The sequence below is a fragment of the Pseudophryne corroboree genome, chromosome 8 (assembly GCF_028390025.1).
Source record: "Pseudophryne corroboree isolate aPseCor3 chromosome 8, aPseCor3.hap2, whole genome shotgun sequence".
Lineage (NCBI taxonomy): Eukaryota > Metazoa > Chordata > Amphibia > Anura > Myobatrachidae > Pseudophryne > Pseudophryne corroboree.
This window is the reverse complement of record NC_086451.1, coordinates 27,906,371-27,929,771: the sequence shown is the minus strand read 5'-3', so window position 1 is coordinate 27,929,771 and position 23,401 is coordinate 27,906,371. Positions and strand designations below refer to the sequence as shown.

Here is a 23,401-nt window from a genome sequence, read left to right as displayed (position 1 = left end):
GAATCCGCTCACCTAAAGAAGGTGGTCGGCCTGTGATACGCTGATCGGCGGCACACAGAACAGGCTGGAACGCTGGAACTGTCCTACTTATAGTCTAATCGGTGATTCTTTTATCATCAACCACTTAAATATGGTCTCTGCTGTTTCCATGGATGCTAGGTCTGCAGTGCTGGGGCCTAGCGTCTCAGCGTATGTCGGGTAATGATGTGACCTCAGAGACACCTGCTGGTGAGATAAGGGTAGCGATGGCATCTGATGTTAAGCACAAGATATGGAAGTGGTTAATCCCTCGTGTATATATGAGATATGTAACGCGCTAATTAAAGCAAGCTTTTAATAACGTCTAAATACTGCAGCGGTGTCAGCAATGTCTGGGTAGTCGTTAAGATCATTATTACCCGGGAACATAGTGGTAGGTTCATTGGCTGCCTGTGACGTCTGTGTGTGCATGTGTATCGCTCTTTAATTGCCCATGCGGCAGGGACTGCGCTGCGTCTTAGGGTGGCGCTATTATACAGATGGAGCCTAGCTAGGTGCACCAAGGTTTATTAGCATGAGCCTTTCAACTATTGTTCTCAGCTGCAATCCAATACAGCGGGGGATTAAGTCATTACAGCAGGGGATTAAGGGGGTCATTCCGAGTTGATCGTAGCTGTGCTAAATTTAGCACAGCTACGATCACGTTTCCAGACATGCGAGGGGACGCCCAGCACAGGGCTAGTCCGCCCCGCATGTCAGTGCCACCCACCCCCCCCCCCCCCCGGGAGTTGTGTGTCGCTGCCGCTGGCCGCAACGGCTGCGTGAGACGCCCCCCCAACGGTCCAGGCCACGCCTGCGTTGGCCGGACCGCGCCTACTAAACGGCCGTTCAGCCCCCTCCCGCCCAGCAACCGCCTCTGTCTCAGAGGTGATCGCCGAGCACCGACGACTGCCATGTGCCGCAGTTCTGACCCGATCGCTGTGCTGCGACAAACTGCAGCGAGCGATCGGGTCGGAATGACCCCCTAAGTCATTACAGCAGGGGATCAAGTCCGACAGCGCTGGCTCAGTTAAATCCTATCAAAGGGATAGATGAGCATGGCTCCATCTGTAAACAGCATTAAACAAATGACGTACATCAGTAATGGCTATCACTCACCTCACGACTTTTACACCGTTTCTCATGACCTCCAGATCCACAGAGAAGGTCCCGTTACTATGTGCCACCAGGTTCAGGTCACAGAACTCGGCCTGCAAACCACCACAGGAGGAGAAGACATAGATCAGACATGTACATAGATCAGAGATTTGCTTTCATCTTCTAAACTAGCAAAATGCCTGGATCTGATTGGTTGCCACTACAGACAATGGGCCTGATTCAGGTGCGGTTGTATAAAGCACAGCTGCAGCCACCTTGGCTGCTCACATATGGTAATGCAGCAGGAGGCGTCTGGTATAAGTAGATGCCTCCTGCATGCATGTATGATCCTGCGACACAATATGGGGGTGATTCCGAGTTGTTCGCTCGCTAGCTGCTTTTAGCAGCATTGCACACACTAGGCCGCCGCCCTCTGGGAGTGTATCTTAGCTTAGCAGAATTGCGAATGAAAGATTAGCAGAATTGCGAATAGAAACTTCTTAGCAGTTTCTGAGTAGCTCCAGACTTACTCCTACACTGCGATCAGTTCAGTCAGTTTCGTTCCTGGTTTGACGTCACAAACACGCCCCCAGCCACTCCCCCGTTTCTCCAGACACTCCCGCGTTTTTCCCTGGCACGCCTGCGTTTTTCCGCACACTCCCAGAAAACGGCCAGTTTCCGCCCAGAAACACCCACTTCCTGTCAATCACACTACGATCACTTCAACGATGACAAATCTTCGTTCGGGCGTGAGTAAATCTACTAAGTTTTGTGTTAAAATACTAACCACATGCGCACTGCGTACCATGCGCATTTTTGCCTTAATCGCTCCGTTGCGAAAATCGGCAAGAGCGAACAACTCGGAATGACCCCCATAGGGCGGATGTGTATCCCGTGAGATTGTGCAGACCGGCTGCCGCAGCTCCTGTCGCTCAGGCCAGGAAATGACTGTCGGAAGACGGAAACCCTGGCCTGGGCACTCCCACGTAACAAAGACGACCGTTTATGCAACGGAAACCATCGCCACCCCCCTCCCCGCCCCTAAACAGCTGCAGACTGTCAATCACCTGATGCCTGCAGCCGCTATGTAAGCGACAACGCAGGATCCATACTGCACATATGCAATGTCCCAAACATCAATGCATTGCGACTTTACCCATATAGCGACCGGAGCTGAATCAGGCCCGGTCTATCTTCCTTTGTGAAGTTTTTTCTATATGCCCCCCAGAAAAGGGAAAGAAAGGGATAATGAATATGCACTAAGCACCACAGTGTGGCCATGGGCCCTGATTCTAACCACGGAACCATCTTTGTGGAGTTTGTATGTGCTGCCGTGCTTGTGTGGGTTCTCTCCAGTTTATTCCCACAATACAAAAAACGAGTTTTATGGTAAGAACTTACCTTTGTTAAAATAAGATTTTACTCACCGGTAAATCTATTTCTCGTAGTCCGTAGTGGATGCTGGGAACTCCGTAAGGACCATGGGGAATAGCGGCTCCGCAGGAGACTGGGCACAACTAAAAGAAAGCTTTTAGACTACCTGGTGTGCACTGGCTCCTCCCCCTATGACCCTCCTCCAAGCCTCAGTTAGGATACTGTGCCCGGAAGAGCTGACACAATAAGGAAGGATTTTGAATCCCGGGTAAGACTCATACCAGCCACACCAATCACACCGTATAACTTGTGATACTATACCCAGTTAACAGTATGAAATACAACTGAGCCTCTCAACAGATGGCTCAACAATAACCCTTAGTTAGGCAATAACTACATACAAGTATTGCAGACAATCCGCACTTGGGACGGGCGCCCAGCATCCACTACGGACTACGAGAAATAGATTTACCGGTGAGTAAAATATTATTTTCTCTGACGTCCTAGTGGATGCTGGGAACTCCGTAAGGACCATGGATATTATACCAAAGCTCCCAAACGGGCGGGAGAGTGCGGATGACTCTGCAGCACCGAATGAGAGAACTCCAGGTCCTCCTCAGCCAGGGTATCAAATTTGTAGAATTTTGCAAACGTGTTTGCCCCTGACCAAGTTGCAGCTCGGCAAAGTTATAAAGCCGAGACCCCTCGGGCAGCCGCCCAAGATGAGCCCACTTTCCTCGTGGAATGGGCTTTTACTGATTTAGGATGCGGCAATGCAGCCGCAGAATGCTCCAGCTGAATTCTGCTACAAATTCAGCGAGCAATAGTCTGCTTAGAAGCAGGAGCACCAATTTTGTTGGGTGCCTACAGGATAAAAAGCGAGTCAGTTTTCCTGACTCCAGCCGTCCTGGAAATATAAATTTTTAAGGCCCTGACTACGTCCAGTAACGTGGAATCTTCCAAGTCCCTAGTAGCCGCAGGCACTACAATAGGTTGGTTTAAGTGAAAAGCTGATACCACCTTAGGGAGAAACTGGGGACGAGTCCTCAATTCTGCCCTATCCATATGGAAAATCAGATAAGGGCTTTTACATGACAAAGCCGCCAATTCTGACACACGCCTGGCCGAAGCCAAGGCCAATAACATGACCACTTTCCACGTGAGATATTTCAAATCCACAGTTTTAAGTGGCTCAAACCAATGTGATTTTAGGAAACTCAACACCACGTTGAGATCCCAAGGTGCCACAGGAGGCACAAAAGGGGGCTGAATATGTAGCACTCCCTTTACAAATGTCTGAACTCCAGGCAGTGAAGCCAGTTCTTTCTGGAAGAAAATCGACAGAGCCGAAATCTGGACCTTAATGGAACCCAAGTTTAGGCCCATAGTCACTCCTGACTGTAGGAAGTGCAGAAAACGACCCAGCTGAAATTCCTCTGTTGGGGCCTTCCTGGCCTCACACCACGCAACATATTTTCGCCAAATACGGTGATAATGGTTTGCTGTTACTTCTTTCCTGGCTTTTATCAGCGTAGGAATGACTTCCTCCGGAATGCCTTTTTCCTTTAGGATCCGGAATTCAACCGCCATGCCGTCAAACGCAGCCGTGGTAAGTCTTGGAACAGACAGGGCCCCTGCTGTAGCAGATCCTGTCTGAGCGGTAGAGGCCATGGGTCCTCTGATATCATTTCTTGAAGTTCTGGGTACCAAGCTCTTCTTGGCCCATCCGGAACCACGAGTATCGTTCCTACTCCTCGCTTTCTTATTATTCTCAGTACCTTTGGTATGAGAGGCAGAGGAGGGAATACATAAACCGACTGGTACACCCACGGTGTCACTAGAGCGTCCACAGCTATTGCCTGAGGGTCCCTTGACCTGGCGCAATATCTAGTTTTTTGTTTAGGCGGGACGCCATCATGCCCACCTGTGGCCTTTCCCAACGGTTTACCAACAGTTGGAAGACTTCTGGATGAAGTCCCCACTCTCCCGGGTGTAGGTCGTGTCTGCTGAGGAAGTCTGCTTCCCAGTTGTTCACTCCCGGAATGAACACTGCTGACAGTGCTAGTACGTGATTTTCCGCCCATCGGAGAATCCTTGTGGCTTCTGCCATCGCCATCCTGCTTCTTGTGCCGCCCTGTCGGTTTACATGGGCGACTGCCGTGATGTTGTCTGATTGGATCAGTACCGGCTGGTTTTGAAGCAGAGGCCTTGCCAGACTTAGGGCATTGTAAATGGCCCTCAGTTCCAGAATATTTATGCGTAGGGACGACTCCTGACTTGACCAAAGTCCTTGGAAATTTCTTCCCTGTGTGACTGCCCCCCAGCCTCGAAGGCTGGCATCCGTGGTTACCAGGACCCAGTCCTGTATGCCGAATCTGCGGCCCTCTTGAAGATGAGCACTCTGCAGCCACCACAGTAGAGATACCCTTGGAGACAGGGTTATCAGCCGATGCATCTGAAGATGCGATCCCGACCACTTGTCCAAGTGGTCCCACTGAAAGGTTCTTGCATGGAACCTGCCGAATGGAATTTTGCTTCGTAAGAAGCTACCATTTTTCCCAGGACTCGTGTGCAGTGATGCACCGATACCTGTTTTGGTTTCAGGAGGTCTCTGACTAGAGATGACAGCTCCTTGGCTTTCTCCTGCGGGAGAAACACTTTTTTCTGTTCTGTGTCCAGAACCATCCCCAGGAACAGTAGGCGTGTGGTAGGAACCAGCTGTGACTTTGGAATGTATAGAATCCATCCGTGCTGTTGTAGCACTTCCCGAGATAGTGCTACTCCGACCAACAACTGCTCCTTGGACCTTGCCTTTATAAGGAGATCGTCCAAGTACGGGATAATTAAAACTCCCTTTTTTCGAAGGAGTATCATCATTTCTGCCATTACCTTGGTAAAGACCCTCAGTGCCGTGGACAGTCCAAACGGCAGTGTTTGGAATTGGTAATGGCAATCCTGTACCCCAAATCTGAGGTACTCCTGGTGAGGATGGTAAATGGGGACATGTAGGTAAGCATCCTTGATGTCCAGGGATACCATGTAATCCCCCTCCTCCAGGCTTGCAATAACCGCCCTGAGCGATTCCATCTTGAACTTGAATTTTATTATGTATGTGTTCAAGGATTTCAAATTTAAAATGGGTCTCACCGAACCGTCCGGTTTCGGTACCACAAACAGTGTGGAATAGTAACCCCGTCCTTGTTGAAGTAGGGGCACCTTGACTATCACCTGCTGGGAATACAGCTTGTGAATTGCCTCCAGCACAGCCTCCCTGCCTGAGGGAGTTGTCGGCAAGGCAGATTTGAGGAAACGGCGGGGGGGAGACGCCTCGGATTCCAGCTTGTACCCCTGAGATACTACTTGAAGGATCCAGGGATCCACCTGTGAGCGATCCCACTGATCGCTGAAATTTTTGAGGCGGCCCCCCACCGTACCTGGCTACGCCTGTGGAGCCCCCGCGTCATGCGGTGGACTCAGAGGAAGCGGGGGAAGAATTTTGATTCTGGGAACTGGCTGACTGGTGCAGCTTTTTCCCTCTTCCCTCGTCTCTGTGCAGAAAGGAAGCGCCTTTGACCCGCTTGCTTTTCTGAAGCCGAAAGGACTGTACCTGATAATACAGTGCTTTCTTAGGCTGTGAGGAAACCTGAGGTAAAAATTTTTCTTCCCAGCTGTTGCTGTGGATACGAGGTCCCAGAGACCATCCCCAAACAATTCCTCACCATTATAAGGCTCTATGTGCCTTTTAAAGTCAGCATCACCTGTCCAGTGTCGGGTCTCTAATACCCTCCTGACAGAATGGACATTGCATTAATTCTGGATGCCAGCCGGCAAAATATCCCTCTGTGCATCCCTCATATAGAAGACGACGTCTTATGTTCGCAAAATAGTATCCCTGTTTGACAGGGTTACAGACCACGCTGCAGCAGCACTATCTGCAGGTCTCAGTCTAGTACCTGAGTGTGTAAATACAGACTTCAGGATAGCCTCCTGCTTTTTATCAGCAGGTACCTTCAAAGTGGCCGTATCCTAAGACGGCAGTGCCACCTTTTTTGACAAACGTGTGAGCGCCTTATCCACCCTAGGGGATATCTCCCAGCGTAACTTATCCTCTGGCGGGAAAGGGTACGCCATCAGTAACTTTTTGGAAATTACCAGTTTCTTATCGGGGGAATCCACGCTTTTTCACACTTCATTCACTCATTTGATGGGGGAACAAAACACTGCCTGCTTTTTCTCCCCAAACATAAAACCCTTTTTTAGTGGTACTTAGGTTAATGTCAGAAATGTGTAACACATTTTTTATTGCCGGGATCATGTAACGGATGTTCCTAGTGGATTGTGTATATGTCTCAACCTCGTCGACACTGGAGTCAGACTCCGTGTCTACATCTGTGTCTGCCATCTGAGGGAGAGGGCGTTTTTGAGCCCCTGATGGCCTTTGAGACGCCTGGGCAGGCGCGGGCTGAGAAGCCGGCTGTCCCATAGCTGTTACGTCATCCAGCCTTTTATGTAAGGAGTTGACACTGTCGGTTTATACCTTCCACCTATCCATCCACTCTGGTGTCGGCCCCACAGGGGGCGACATCACATTTATCGGCATCTGCTCTGCCATCACATAAGCCTCCTCATTAAACGTGTCGACACAGCCGTACCGACACACCGCACACACACAGGGAATGCTCTGACTGAGGACAGGACCCCACACAGCCCTTTGGGGAGACAGAGAGAGAGTATGCCAGCACACACCAGAGCGCTATATAATTAGGGATTAACACTATATTGAGTGAATTTTTCCCAATAGCTGCTTGTATATACAATATTGCGCCTAAATTTAGTGCCCCCCCTCTCTTTTTAACCCTTTGAGCCTGCAAACTACAGGGGAGAGCCTGGGGAGCTGTCTTCCAGCTGTACTGTGAAGAGAAAATGGCGCCAGTGTGCTGAGAGAGATAGCTCCGCCCCTTTTTCGCTGACTTTTCTCCCGCTTTTTTATGGATTCTGGCAGGGGTATTTATCACATATATAGCCTCTGGGGCTATATATTGTGATATATTTGCCAGCCAAGGTGTTTTTATTGCTGCTCAGGGCGCCCCCCCCCAGCGCCCTGCACCCTCAGTGACCGGAGTGTGAAGTGTGCATGAGGAGCAATGGCGCACAGCTGCAGTGCTGTGCGCTACCTTGGTGAAGACTGATGTCTTCTGCCGCCGATTTTCCGGACCTCTTCTTGCTTCTGGCTCTGTAAGGGGGACGGCGGCGCGGCTCCGGGAACGAACACCAAGGCCAGTTCCATGCGGTCGATCCCTCTGGAGCTAATGGTGTCCAGTAGCCTAAGAAGCCCAAGCTAGCTGCAAGCAGGTAGGTTCGCTTCTTCTCCCCTTAGTCCCTCGATGCAGTGAGCCTGTTGCCAGCAGGTCTCACTGTAAAATAAAAAACCTAAAATAAACTTTCTTTCTAGGAGCTCAGGAGAGCCCCTAGTGTGCATCCAGCTCGGCCGGGCACAGAAATCTGAGGCTTGGAGGAGGGTCATAGTGGGAGGAGCCAGTGCACACCAGGTAGTCTAAAAGCTTTCTTTTAGTTGTGCCCAGTCTCCTGCGGAGCCGCTATTCCCCATGGTCCTTACGGAGTTCCCAGCATCCACTAGGACGTCAGAGAAAACTCTTTCTGCGAGGTACACTGGGCTCCACAAGGAATGGACAATGGGGTGTAGAGTAGGATCTTGATCCGAGGCACCAACAGCTCAAAGCTTTGACTGTTCCCAGAATGCACAGCTCCGCCTCCTCTATAACCCCGCCTCCCTGCACAGGAGCTCAGTTTTTAGTTAACCAGCCCAATGCAGTAGCAGGTACTAGAGACGACAACGGTTAGTAGCCACAACACCACACTCTCATGACAGGAGACGTGTCAGCGGCTAATGCCATACCAACCCAAAGAAGCTAAGTGCGTCAGGGTGGGCGCCTTGTGGAGCCCAGTGTACCTCGCAGAAAGAGTTTTAACAAAGGTAAGATCTTACCATAAAACTCGTTTTCTGCTGCGGGGTACACTGGGCTCCACAAGTCTGGACAATGGGGATGTCTTAAAGCAGTTCCTTATGGGAGGGGACGCACTGTAGCGGGCACAAGAACCCGGCGTCCAAAGGAAGCATCCTGGGAAGCGGCAGTATAGAAGGCATAGAACCTAATGAACGTGTTCCCGGAGGACCACGTAGCCGCCTTGCACAATTGATCAAGGGTCGCACCACGTTGGGCCGCCCAAGAAGGTCCAACAGACCGAGTAGAATGGGCCTTAATGTGATCAGGAGCTGACAGACCAGCCCTCACATAAGCATGTGCAATCACCATTCTAATCCATCTGGCCAGGGTCTGCTTGTGAGCAGGCCAGCCACGTTTGTGAAATCCAAACAAAACAAAGAGAATCAGACTTTCGAACAGAAGCAGTTCTCTTCACATAGATACGGAGAGCCCGTACCACATCCAAAGACCGCTCTTTGGAAGACAAATCAGGAGAGACAAAGGCCGGAACCACAATCTCCTGATTAAGGTGGAACGAAGAAACCACCTTAGGTAAATATCCAGGACGAGTCCTAAGAACCGCCCGGTCACGGTGAAAAATCAGATATGGGGAACTACAAGACAAGGCACCCAGATCCGACACTCTTCTAGCAGAGGCAATAGCCAGCAAGAACACCACCTTAAGGGAAAGCCACTTAAGGTCAGCTGAACCAAGGGGTTCAAATCGAGGCTCCTGCAACGCCTCCAAAACCACTGACAAGTCCCAAGGAGCAACAGGCGGTACATAGGGAGGTTGGATACGCAACACACCCTGAGTGAAAGTATGAACATCAGGTAAAGTCGCAATTTTTCTCTGAAACCACACTGACAAGGCAGAAATATGAACCTTGAGGGAGGCCAGACACAGGCCTAAATCTAGGCCTTGCTGCAGAAAAGCCAAAAGTTTGGCTGTACTAAACTTGGAAGCGTCATAATTGTTAGATGCGCACCAAACAAAGTAGGAATGCCAGACCCTATGATAAATCCGAGCAGAAGCCGGTTTCCGGGCTCGCAACATAGTTTTAATGACCTCTTCAGAAAAACCCTTAGCCCTCAAGACGGAAGCTTCAAGAGCCACGCCGTCAAAGATAGCTGGGCTAGGTCCTGGTAGACACAGGAGCCCTGAACGAGGAGGTCTGGGCGTTGTGGAAGTAGAAGTGGACGGTCCGACGATAGGCCTTGCAGGTTTGAGAACCAGTGCTGGCTGGGCCACGCCGGAGCTATGAGAAGCAGATTTCCTCTTTCTTGCTTGAACTTCCGAATTACCCTGGGCAGGAGTGACACCGGAGGGTATATGTACGGCAGCCGAAACCGCCACGGCACCGCCAGCGCATCCACGAATGCTGCTTGAGGATCCCTTGTCCTTGCTCCGAAGACCGGAACCTTGTGATTGTGTCGAGATGCCATCAGATCTACATCTGGAAGACCCCACTTTTCCACTAGGAGTTGAAACACTTCTGGATGGAGGCCCCACTCGCCGGCATGTACGTCCTGACGACTGAGAAAGTCCGCTTCCCAATTCAGGACTCCCGGAATGAATATTGCCGATATGGCCGGTAGATGGCGTTCCGCCCAACATAGAATCCATGAGACTTCCTTCATTGCCAAACGGCTTCGTGTGCCGCCTTGATGATTTATGTAAGCCACCGTGGTGGCGCTGTCCGACTGTACTTGAACAGGACCGTTCTGAATTAAATGCTGGGCCAGGTTCAATGCATTGAAGACCGCCCGCAATTCCAGAATGTTGATCGAGAGGAGAGATTCCTCCTTGGTCCACCAACCCTGAAGGGAGTGCTGCTCCAGCACCACGCCCTAACCTCTTAGACTGGCATCTGTCGTCAACAGGACCCAGTTGGATATCCAGCGAGAGTGGAATTGAGCATACTCCACGATGTCGAATGCTGATACCATGAGGCCCAGCACCTGCATTGCCGAATGTATCGACATTTGCGGACGAGAAAGGAAGCTACGAATCCTGTCCTGAAGCTTTAGGACTTTCTCCTGAGACAAGAACAACCTCTGGTTGTGAGTGTCCAACAGCGCTCCCAGGTGCACCATGCTCTGAGCAGGGACCAGGGAGGATTTCTTCCAGTTGATGAGCCACCCGTGGGCTTGTAGAAACCGGACCGTCATATCCAGATGACGCAGGAGAAGATCTGGGGAATTTGCCAGGATTAACAAGTCGTCCAGATACGGCAGTATCCTGACCCCTTGACGGCGGAGTACCACCGTCATCACCGCCATAACTTTGGTGAAGACTCGTGGAGCCGTTGTTAAACCAAAAGGTAATGCCCGAAACTGGTAATGTAGGTTGCCAATAGCAAACCTCAGGTATTGTTGATGTGACACTGCTATAGGAATATGCAGGTAAGCATCCTGTATGTCCAGGGAGACCATGTAGTCCCCAGGTTCCAAGGCCAGAACTATAGAGCGAAGAGTTTTCATACGGAACTTGGAAATCTTCACAAACCTGTTCAATGCCTTGAGGTTGAGAATGGGCCGGGAGGACCCATTCGGTTTCGGGACTAGAAACAGCGGAGAATAGTACCCCCGGCCCCTCTGAGCAAGAGGCACTTGCACTACGACTCCTGTATCCATGAGGGTCTGTACCACCGAGTGAAGAGTTTTTGCCTTTGTCTGGTCCAAAGGGACGTTTGTCAGGCAAAATCGATGAGGGGGTCGGTTTTTGAAGGCTATGGCGTAACCTCGAGTGACGACTTCCCGTACCCAGGCATCTGAAGTGGTCTACAACCATTCCTGGGTATACCCTAGAAGCCGGCCCCCCACCCTGGGATCCCCCAGCGGGAGTCCCGCCCCGTCATGAGGCAGGCTTATCGTTCTTGGCAGCTGGCTGACGGGCAGCCCAGGCTCTTTTGGGCTTTGGCTTACCAGGTTTGGAAGTGCGGGCCTGCTTAAGGTACGCCTGACCTTTTGCTTTACCTGAAGGACGAAAGGGGCGAAAGGACGTACCTTTAGCCTTCGACGCAGAAGGAGCGGTATTAGGCAGACAGGCAGTTTTGGCAGTAGCCAAGTCAGCCACTATCTTATTTGAGTCCTCCCCAAACAGAATATCTCCCTTGAAAGGGAGTACCTCCAGGGTTTTTCTAGAGTCCAGATCCACAGACCAGGATCTCAGCCACAATATTCGGCGAGCCAGGACTGACGTAGTAGAGGCCTTGGCTGCTAGGACACCGGCATCAGAAGCCGCCACTTTAATATATCGAGAAGCTGTGACAATATATGACAAGCATTGTCTAGCATGGGCAGAGGAGATTTCAGCTTCTAACTCCAAGGCCCATGTGTCACTGGCCTAGACTGAGGGTGTTGTGAACTCTGGGATTCTTCCGATGGTTGGGAAGAGGAACCACAACTGAGCCGGAAAAGGGGAAGCCTAATATAGGACTTCCTCATACAGGACGCTGACAGTGGAGTTTGATGAAATACTGAAGAGTTTTATTGCAGGGAAAAACAACTTAAAGTCAAATGATAAACGGAATAAATGTGGGAAATGGGGTTTTATGAGCAGGATTAGAGATGCTGGTAACTGAGGAAACTGTGGGTGATGTTCAAAGTCACTGATAACTTATAAAGGCACAAATGGATATAGAACTTGTGAGCGGTGACAGAGACACTGATGATGTGAAGAACTGGAGTGCAGGGGTTTTAGACGCTGTTGTTTTGTAGAACTTGAGAACGGTGACTGAGACGCTGATGATATGAGGAACTGAAGTGCATGGGCTTTAGACGCTGTTATTCTGTAGAACTCGTAAACGGTGACTGAGACGCTGATGATATGAGGAACTGAAGTGCAGGGGTTTTAGACGCTGTTATTCCGTAGAACTTGTGAACGGTGACTGAGACGCTGATGATGTGAGGAACTGAAGTGCAGGGGTTTTAGACGCTGTTATTCCGTAGAACTTGTGAACGGTGACTGAGATGCTGGAGTACAATTGCAGAGATCCTTGCCGGGAACGAGAGCGCTGGCATCTACGTCTGGGTAAGACGATATTTAGGCACCGAGGGCCCGTCCGGCGTCAGACTTTGAATTCCCCGCCACCGCTGGATTGGCGGAGCAGTCAGATGACGTCACCCGCCCCCCATCCACGTGAAGCCGGGTGTCATGGCGGCGCCCATGCCCCGGAAAACCGCCGGGAGCCGCGCCAGCCAGACGCCGGTGTTGCGGCCCACCGAAGGCAGAGGCCGCAACACCGACCAGCAGACACGCAGGGGTAAGCGCGGCGAACGCCGCCTCTGGTGTGTGACACCATGCTTCAATAGCCTCTGCAGCCCATGTTGCTGCAATAGTGGGCCTTTGTGCAGCACCCGTGAGGGTGTAAATCGCTTTAAGACAACCCTCCACACGTTTATCCGTAGGCTCTTTTAGAGACGTGACGGTAGTGACAGGTAGAGCTGAGGAAACCACCATCCTAGCCACATGAGTCCACTGGAGGAGGCGTTTCCCAATTCTTAGACAGCTCTGGCGCGAGGGGATAGCGAGCCAGCATCTTCTTTTGAGGCACAAACTTCGTACCTGGGTTTTCCCAGGGTTCCTGACATATATCCACTAGGTGATCAGAGTGAGGTAAAACTTGTTTGACCACCTTCTAACGCTTGAACCTATCTGGTTTCTTAGGAGGGACGGATGGCTCGGGATCGTCCGTAATCTGCAGAATTAACTTAATAGCCTCCAAAAGATCAGGAACATCCACATGTGAACTACCCTCCCCATCAGCCGTATCTGAGTCAGAACCTGTGGGGTCAGTATATGTGCCGTCTTCATCAGACGAGGTGTCCGTGATGGCAGTGGATTGTGAGGAGACAAGCGCTCGCTTAGAGGACCTCTTGGACGTAGGTGAGCGTTGGTCAGACTTTTTAGTAGTCAGGGACTGGTTCAACTTCTTTAATTGAGCAGATAAATCGTCCGCCCACGGTGGGTTAGATGCAGGGACCACAAACGGTTGTACCGGCATTGGGGGTCCCATAGGGGGTGTTAGTTTATGAACTAGCGTATGCAGAAGTGTGGAAAAAGCGGCCCACGGTGGGTCAGTATGTGCCTCCGCTGCCACAGTCCCACTAGGAGGCAAGGAGCCCCCAGAACTAGAGCCCACAGCTGCTATATTCTCCCCATATGTGCCTGTGGCTTCAGCAACACCGGCAGTGTGTTCTGCCCCAGAACCGTTACCTTAGAAGCAGACATGATATAACTTGCAGTATCAGGTAACACAGTACAATTATCAGCAGCACAATACCTCTAACCCAAACCCCTGCACAGTGTAGTCAGCACCAGCAGAGATAATCCTATATTAGATAACACCTGACGCACCAAGTCCCCTCAGGTTATGGAATATAGGGATAGCAGGTTGAGTGAAAGACACGATGGTCACGATGGTGATCCGTGGCTGCATCCTCAGACGCAGCACTCTGATCCTCGCTAATGCTAACAGGACGCATCTATCTCCTACAGACACCTCCTGCTGCATTAGAATGATAATGACACAAAATGGACACCACTCAGCTATCAAATGCACACACAGATAGTCACAGTTTGTACAATGCAGAGGTTATTACTTACAATAATACTGCACTGGACTAGCTTACACAGCTATATAACAATAGATATAACAGTACACAGTAAGAACTGGATGTATATCACAGGGTAATTGTACTATAAAACCCTGACTAAATGCACTCTTTCTTAACTATCACTGTTAAGTGTTAAGTGTCATGTAAAGGCACAGCGCTGACAACCAGGCGGCTTTACATAGGAGGATTTGCCCAAGCAGTCCCAGGAACAGTGAGCTGAGGGATAATGGCGCCGCAGACACTGACAGGGAGTGAGGGAGAGACAGATATGCAGCTCCAGGGCGGGAACATTTGCAGAAAATGGCGCCCTGGGGCTGGGGGAGGGGCTTCAGGTCTAAGCCTTATCCCCTCTGCTGGCAAAACCACCGGGTACTGTGGGCGATATAAGAATTGGTTTAGAGAGAAAACCTGACCTGCGCCCATGCCCTGGTGATCTAGTGGGATCGCCTGTATCCACAGTGTCCACCTCCAGCGCGCGCGGCCCGCCTCCCACTGACCGCAACGGATCGCGATAAAGACCACTTACCACCTCCCGAAGCGCGACCACGCGATCCTGGAGAGCCCCAGCCGTGTGTGTCTAACGTGAAGTAAACCGGAGCCTCCGCTGTAGGTACCCGGCAACCAGGGCTCGGGAGTGTACAGCGCCGCTGGGGAGAGCTGGAGCTGCAGCAGTGAATGTCACAAGACATTTACCACCGCTGCTGCCCATGAAGTCTTCACTTTTTACCTCATAAAAAGCTTTTCTCAGGGCTGCTTGGAGCAGCCCCTCTGTTCAGTGCCTACTTACTGCAGCACCAAATTACAAAACTGAGATCCTGTGCTGGGAGGCGGGGTGATATAGGAGGCGGCGCTATGCATCTTGGGAACAGTCAAAGCTTTGAGCCTGTTGGTGCCTCGGATCAAGATCCTATTCTACACTCCATTGTCCAATCCTTGTGGAGCCCAGTGTACCCCGCTGACATAAAGACGTTCATGGGCCTGATTCATATTTTTACGCAAATTCGATGGTTTGTGTACAAATGCGATGTTTGAACAGCGGAACAGGTTCAAGACCATGGGGGTCATTCTGAGTTGATCGTAGCCCTGCAAAGCTACGATCATGACAATAGACATGCGGGGGGACGCCCAGCACAGGGCTATCCCACCCCGCATGTCAGTGCCGCCCGTCCCCCGCAGACGTGCAAAAGCATTGCACAGAGGCGATGCTTTTGCACTTTAGGAGTAGTTCCCGGCCGGCGCAGCTGTAGCTTGAACATGTTTTGAAGGCGTGACGGGTCCAGGGTATGCATTGTCGGAAGCAGACTTCCTGGCCACCGGTGTCCAGATCCTACGGCCAGCCTGTGTAAGCTGGCCGGTGGCTGTAACCGATGGTCACGATGGTGATCCGCGGCTGCATCCTCAGACGCAGCACTCTGATCCTCGCTAATGCTAACAGGACGCATCTATCTCCTACAGACGCCTCCTGCTGCATTAGAATGATAATGACACAGAACTGCACAGCTGCTACCTTGCGGCTCTGCAATTCCATACAAACATAAATCGGGCCCTATATGTGTCCATGTGATGTGGAATCTAGGGCTTCATTCAGAGGTGGGAACGCAAGTGCATCCGCAGCTGGGAATGTGTACGCAGCAGCTGTGCGGAAACATGCAAATGTGGCTGGCTGCCTGGATTCGACCACCGGCCTCTGTGCAAATCCCAGCGTCTGAGTAGAAAGACGCAGCGTCTGTCGCAGTTCAGACGAGTTCGGAGGTTCTATGTAGCCCTATATTGTGCAGTATGGCCGCAGGACAGACGATAATTGCTGAACTGCCAGAAAATCTGGGTTGGGTACATCTCTGAATCCGCCCCATATATTGTAAGCTCTGCTGAGGTAAGGACTGGTGTGACTGACTCAGAATCAGGGACGGATCTAGACTTTTCTTTTAGGGGGAGGCGGTTTACTGTTTAATCTTGACTCCTCCTCTCTCTAGTCCCAACTCCTCCCATCTGCAATCCTAACTCCTCCTCTCTCAATTCTGACTGAACTTTTTGAGTGAGACTGAGATAGAGCTTTGTGATTGTTCTATGTACATGTGACTGTGCTGTGGGGTAATTGTATTTATTAGCCCTAGTACCCACACACCAGCAAGTGAGGGGCAAATGCTGTGTAACCCTTGCTCTCCTGGCTCCACTGTGCTGCTTTGGTATAGGCTGCAGCACATCGTTCTGCCTCAGCTCAAAAGTGGGCGTGGCTATGATTGTGTTAGGGGTGGGGGGGGCGTTCGCCCCCTTCGCCCCTCTCCTAAATCCAGCCCTGCTCAGAATGTGCACTGTGTAATATGGGCCTAATTCAAAGTTAATGAAAAACAACATTTACCTCTAATGGGCAAAACCATGGGCCTAATACAGACCTGATCGGTGCTGTGCGAATTCGATACGACTGCAAATCAGGTAACGTGACTTTAGCAATTACCACTACCATTGCCAACCCCCATCTCTTCGCTATGGTGGGGCGTACGTATACACCTGTATGTCTGACGAAAATACCGGGCGCATCTTGATATAAACAAATAAGGACGCTTCTCTCTTCCTGACTGCGTATTTTACTATGTACTTTTGCCATTTAACCCTAATTGAGCTTGAAAGGATCCAAGCGTGTCATATGCAACCGCCAAGCCGTACAAAGCGCCTTATTCAGGCCGTGACCGCAATTTCTGAGAGTGGTGTCTCGTCCTGCGCGTGCAGTTAATGTGATTGGGTTGCATTAATTGCAAACACCTCTGACTGACAGGCAGAGGTGTTTGCGGGGTGGGTGGAAGGCGTTCGTTGACTGTTCCAGCGCGGTGGAAACAGGGGAGAGGGGGGGGGGGCGTGCCGGTGGCGTTTTCAGGGTGGCTGTGCGTCGTCGCATGCAGCCACTCCGATCAAAATAATAGCAGAAGTACTCCTGCCGACGCAGCCAGGCTGCAACGGCAGGAGGCTTCCCTAGTTTCTGCAACCACGCACTAATTGCGGTGCGATCGCAATTAGAGCGTGGTCGCAGTTGGTGGGCGGCGGTCAGCATGCTGTGTGGCCTTGCCCTGCGATGGGCGGCCCCCAGCATGCGGAAGAACGCAACGCAAAATGTGCTTTTTACCACAATTTGCAATCCGTACTGAATAGAGACCAATGTTCTGGAATGTTCTGTAAGCAGGAAAAGGCCTGATGTACGGGATAGCGGTGCCGGGGTGACTGTAAGGAGTACAGTAAGGTGCCGGGGTGACTGTAAGGAGTACAGTAAGGTGGCAGGGTGACTGTAAGGAGTACAGTAAGGTGGCGGGGTGACTGTAAGGAGTACAGTAAGGTGGCGGGGTGACTGTAAGGAGTACAGTAAGGTGCCGGGGTGACTGTAAGGAGTACAGTAAGGTGCCGGGGTGACTGTAAGGAGTACAGTAAGGTGGCGGGGTGACTGTAAGGAGTACAGTAAGGTGGCGGGGTGACTGTAAGGAGTACAGTAAGGTGCCGGGGTGACTGTAAGGAGTACAGTAAGGTGGCGGGGTGACTGTAAGGAGTACAGTAAGGTGGCGGGGTGACTGTAAGGAGTACAGTAAGGTGCCGGGGTGACTGTAAGGAGTACAGTAAGGTGGCGGGGTGACTGTAAGGAGTACAGTAAGGTGGCGGGGTGACTGTAAGGAGTACAGTAAGGTGCCAGGGTGACTGTAAGGAGTACAGTAAGGTGGCGGGGTGACTGTAAGGAGTACAGTAAGGTGCCGGGGTGACTGTAAGGAGTACAGTAAGGTGCCGGGGTGACTGTAAGGAGTACAGTAAGGTGGCGGGGTGACTGTAAGGAGTACAGTAAGGTGGCGGGGTGACTGTAAGGAGTACAGTAAGGTGCCAGGGTGACTGTAAGGAGTACAGTAAGGTGGCGGGGTGACTGTAAGGAGTACAGTAAGGTGGCGGGGTGACTGTAAGGAGTACAGTAAGGTGCCGGGGTGACTGTAAGGGGTACAGTAAGGTGCCAGGGTGACTGTAAGGAGTACAGTAAGGTGCCGGGGTGACTGTAAGGGGTACAGTAAGGTGCCGGGGTGACTGTAAGGGGTACAGTAAGGTGCCGGGGTGACTGTAAGGAGTACAGTAAGGTGCCGGGGTGACTGTAAGGAGTACAGTAAGGTGCCAGGGTGACTGTAAGGAGTACAGTAAGGTGGCGGGGTGACTGTAAGGAGTACAGTAAGGTGCCAGGGTGACTGTAAGGAGTACAGTAAGGTGGCGGGGTGACTGTAAGGAGTACAGTAAGGTGCCGGGGTGACTGTAAGGAGTACAGTAAGGTGGCGGGGTGACTGTAAGGGGTACAGTAAGGTGCCGGGGTGACTGTAAGGGGTACAGTAAGGTGCCGGGGTGACTGTAAGGAGTACAGTAAGGTGCCGGGGTGACTGTAAGGAGTACAGTAAGGTGCCGGGGTGACTGTAAGGAGTACAGTAAGGTGCCAGGGTGACTGTAAGGAGTACAGTAAGGTGCCGGGGTGACTGTAAGGGGTACAGTAAGGTGCCGGGGTGACTGTAAGGAGTACAGTAAGGTGGCGGGGTGACTGTAAGGAGTACAGTAAGGTGGCGGGGTGACTGTAAGGAGTACAGTAAGGTGGCGGGGTGACTGTAAGGAGTACAGTAAGGTGCCGGGGTGACTGTAAGGAGTACAGTAAGGTGCCGGGGTGACTGTAAGGAGTACAGTAAGGTGGCGGGGTGACTGTAAGGAGTACAGTAAGGTGCCGGGGTGACTGTAAGGGGTACAGTAAGGTGCCGGGGTGACTGTAAGGAGTACAGTAAGGTGCCGGGGTGACTGTAAGGGCTACAGTAAGGTGGCGGGGTGACTGTAAGGAGTACAGTAAGGTGGCGGGGTGACTGTAAGGAGTACAGTAAGGTGGCGGGGTGACTGTAAGGAGTACAGTAAGGTGGCGGGGTGACTGTAAGGAGTACAGTAAGGTGCCGGGGTGACTGTAAGGAGTACAGTAAGGTGCCGGGGTGACTGTAAGGAGTACAGTAAGGTGCTGGGGTGACTGTAAGGAGTACAGTAAGGTGCCGGGGTGACTGTAAGGGGTACAGTAAGGTGCCGGGGTGACTGTAAAGGGTACAGTAAGGTGCCGGGGTGACTGTAAGGAGTACAGTAAGGTGCCGGGGTGACTGTAAGGAGTACAGTAAGGTGCCAGGGTGACTGTAAGGAGTACAGTAAGGTGCCGGGGTGACTGTAAGGAGTACAGTAAGGTGCCGTGGTGACTGTAAGGAGTACAGTAAGGTGCCGGGGTGACTGTAAGGAGTACAGTAAGGTGCCAGGGTGACTGTAAGGAGTACAGTAAGGTGGCGGGGTGACTGTAAGGAGTACAGTAAGGTGCCAGGGTGACTGTAAGGAGTACAGTAAGGTGGCGGGGTGACTGTAAGGAGTACAGTAAGGTGGCGGGGTGACTGTAAGGAGTACAGTAAGGTGCCGGGGTGACTGTAAGGGGTACAGTAAGGTGCCAGGGTGACTGTAAGGAGTACAGTAAGGTGCCGGGGTGACTGTAAGGGGTACAGTAAGGTGCCGGGGTGACTGTAAGGGGTACAGTAAGGTGCCGGGGTGACTGTAAGGAGTACAGTAAGGTGCCGGGGTGACTGTAAGGAGTACAGTAAGGTGCCAGGGTGACTGTAAGGAGTACAGTAAGGTGCCGCGGTGACTGTAAGGAGTACAGTAAGGTGCCGGGGTGACTGTAAGGAGTACAGTAAGGTGCCGGGGTGACTGTAAGGAGTACAGTAAGGTGCCGGGGTGACTGTAAGGGCTACAGTAAGGTGCTGGGGTGACTGTAAGGAGTACAGTAAGGTGCCGTGGTGACTGTAAGGAGTACAGTAAGGTGCCGTGGTGACTGTAAGGAGTACAGTAAGGTGCCGTGGTGACTGTAAGGAGTACAGTAAGGTGCCAGGGTGACTGTAAGGAGTACAGTAAGGTGCCGGGGTGACTGTAAGGAGTACAGTAAGGTGCCGGGGTGACTGTAAGGGGTACAGTAAGGTGCCGGGGTGACTGTAAGGAGTACAGTAAGGTGCCGGGGTGACTGTAAGGAGTACAGTAAGGTGCCGGGGTGACTGTAAGGAGTACAGTAAGGTGCCGGGGTGACTGTAAGGAGTACAGTAAGGTGCCGGGGTGACTGTAAGGAGTACAGTAAGGTGCCGGGGTGACTGTAAGGAGTACAGTAAGGTGGCGGGGTGACTGTAAGGAGTACAGTAAGGTGCCAGGGTGACTGTAAGGAGTACAGTAAGGTGGCGGGGTGACTGTAAGGAGTACAGTAAGGTGCCAGGGTGACTGTAAGGAGTACAGTAAGGTGCCGGGGTGACTGTAAGGAGTACAGTAAGGTGCCGGGGTGACTGTAAGGAGTACAGTAAGGTGCCGGGGTGACTGTAAGGAGTACAGTAAGGTGCCAGGGTGACTGTAAGGAGTACAGTAAGGTGCCGGGGTGACTGTAAGGAGTACAGTAAGGTGCCGGGGTGACTGTAAGGAGTACAGTAAGGTGGCGGGGTGACTGTAAGGAGTACAGTAAGGTGGCGGGGTGACTGTAAGGAGTACAGTAAGGTGCCGGGGTGACTGTAAGGGGTACAGTAAGGTGCCGGGGTGACTGTAAGGAGTACAGTAAGGTGCCGCGGTGACTGTAAGGAGTACAGTAAGGTGGCGGGGTGACTGTAAGGGGTACAGTAAGGTGCCGGGGTGACTGTAAGGAGTACAGTAAGGTGCCGCGGTGACTGTAAGGAGTACAGTAAGGTGCCGGGGTGACTGTAAGGGGTACAGTAAGGTGCCGGGGTGACTGTAAGGAGTACAGTAAGGTGCCGGGGTGACTGTAAGGAGTACAGTAAGGTGCCGGGGTGACTGTAAGGAGTACAGTAAGGTGCCGTGGTGACTGTAAGGGCTACAGTAAGGTGCCGGGGTGACTGTAAAGGGTACAGTAAGGTGCCGGGGTGACTGTAAGGAGTACAGTAAGGTGCCGTGGTGACTGTAAGGGGTACAGTAAGGTGCCGGGGTGACTGTAAGGAGTACAGTAAGGTGCCGGGGTGACTGTAAGGAGTACAGTAAGGTGCCGTGGTGACTGTAAGGGGTACAGTAAGGTGTCGGGGTGACTGTAAGGAGTACAGTAAGGTGCCGGGGTGACTGTAAGGAGTACAGTAAGGTGCCGGGGTGACTGTAAGGAGTACAGTAAGGTGCCGGGGTGACTGTAAGGAGTACAATAAGGTGCCGCGGTGACTGTAAGGGGTACAGTAAGGTGCCGGGGTGACTGTAAGGAGTACAGTAAGGTGCCGGGGTGACTGTAAGGAGTACAGTAAGGTGCCGGGGTGACTGTAAGGAGTACAGTAAGGTGCCGGGGTGACTGTAAGGAGTACAGTAAGGTGCCGGGGTGACTGTAAGGAGTACAGTAAGGTGCCAGGGTGACTGTAAGGAGTACAGTAAGGTGCCGGGGTGACTGTAAGGAGTACAGTAAGGTGCCGGGGTGACTGTAAGGAGTACAGTAAGGTGCTGGGGTGACTGTAAGGAGTACAGTAAGGTGCCGGGGTGACTGTAAGGAGTACAGTAAGGTGCCGGGGTGACTGTAAGGAGTACAGTAAGGTGCCGGGGTGACTGTAAGGAGTACAGTAAGGTGCCGGGGTGACTGTAAGGAGTACAGTAAGGTGGCGGGGTGACTGTAAGGAGTACAGTAAGGTGCCGGGGTGACTGTAAGGAGTACAGTAAGGTGCCGGGGTGACTGTAAGGAGTACAGTAAGGTGCCGGGGTGACTGTAAGGAGTACAGTAAGGTGCCAGGGTGACTGTAAGGTGCTGGGGTGACTGTACAGTAAGGACGCACAGAAGTGTATGGTATAGCGCGGGAACAATCACCAGATTAGACTGCCATAACTTACTTGTTCCACCTTGATGTCAAACTCTCCGCTGATTTTCTTCCCTTTGAAAATCTTCACCCTGTGATTTCAATAAAATATTTGGTCAGGAAATGACTAATTAGAAAGTACCTCTTTCTTAAAGAAAAATAATAATGAATATTGCCAAATGGCAATATCCAATTTAAGTCCAACATTAGTGATGAGACCATTTACACACGACACATGTAAGACCATGGGGGTCATTCCGAGTTGATTGCTAGCTGCAATCGGTCGCTGCGCAGTGCTGAGGCAAAAAAAGGGCACTTATGCGCATGCGGTGCAATGCGCAAGCGCGTCGTACTTTTACAAAGGCCGATGCAGTTTCATACAAGGTCTAGCAAAGCTTTTCAGTCGCACTGGTGGCTGCAGAGTGATTGACAGGAAAGGGGCGTTTCTGGGTGTCAACTGACCGTTTTCAGGGAGTGTTCGAAAAAACGCAGTCGTGCCAGGAAAAAAGCAGGCGTGGCTGGGCGAACGCAGCGCGTGTTCGTGACGTCAAAACAGGAACTGAACAGTCTGAAGTGATCACAAGCGCTGAGTAGGTATTGAGCTACTCTAAAACTGCACATAAAAAAATTGCCGCCGCTCTGCGATCCTTTCGTTCGCACTTCTGCTAAGCTAAAATACACTCCCAGTGGGCGGCGGCATAGCGTTTGCACAGCTGCTAAAAACTGCTAGCGAGCGATCAACTCGGAATGACCCCCCATGGGCTTTATTCAGTCACGGCCGCTCATGCAGCCCGTAGCTCAGTTTGCCGATGCGCAGCGGGCACACACATTACGGTCGCAGCAGTGTGCGTTTGCGGGGTGGCGATGCGCTGCAGGGGGAAGGGGCGGGGCAGGACCGTTTTTTAGGGGTGGCTGCGTCATGTCACACGCAGCCGCTCAGATTTAAAAAATGTTGGACGGACTGCGCAGCCAGGGGGACAACCTTCGTTCCAATGCGTCAGCAATCTAATCGCGGACGCATCGGGAGGCGGCCTCACACGTGCTGGGCGTCCTCGACCTTTGCTGGGCCGCACTCAGCGTGTGAGGAGATGGATGCAGATTTGTCTGCGTATGCTGTGATCTGGGTCTATCTCTGAATGAGCTCCCGGGTTTTATCCGGTGCCATCTTGAAGAGCCGAGTTACAAAGATTTAAATGGTGGTTTATGAGTTCCGAGGTTTTAGCTGATTCATATTGTACACTTCATGCATGCTGCTGCGTCTTTGGATGCAGAAGTGATGCGAATATATGGTGATATCCAGGAGGTGTCTGCCGGCATGGCAGATCGAAGTGCTGTGCCCTCTTTCTTTGCCCACAAATGGCCGCAGCATGGGGGTCATTCCGAGTTGATCGCACGTAGCAACTTTTTGCTGCTCGAGCGATCAACCTGACGCCGCCTATGGGGGAGTGTATTTTA

The 23,401-nt window shown here is 51.8% G+C and overlaps 1 protein-coding gene across 4 annotated transcripts in view; it reads right to left on the bottom strand.

Annotated features, from left to right (window-relative positions):
* SYN1 (synapsin I) overlaps nucleotides 1-23,401 on the bottom strand; it is a 177,161-nt gene that overhangs the window by 133,729 nt on the left and 20,031 nt on the right. For all 4 annotated transcript variants that reach the window (XM_063936125.1, XM_063936126.1, XM_063936128.1 and 1 more), the window contains exons 2-3: nucleotides 21,981-22,038; nucleotides 1,138-1,229 (exon numbers count right to left, since the gene is read on the bottom strand). In XM_063936125.1, coding sequence (XP_063792195.1) covers nucleotides 1,138-1,229; nucleotides 21,981-22,038 — 150 coding nt within the window. The remainder of the gene's footprint in view (nucleotides 1-1,137; nucleotides 1,230-21,980; nucleotides 22,039-23,401) is intronic.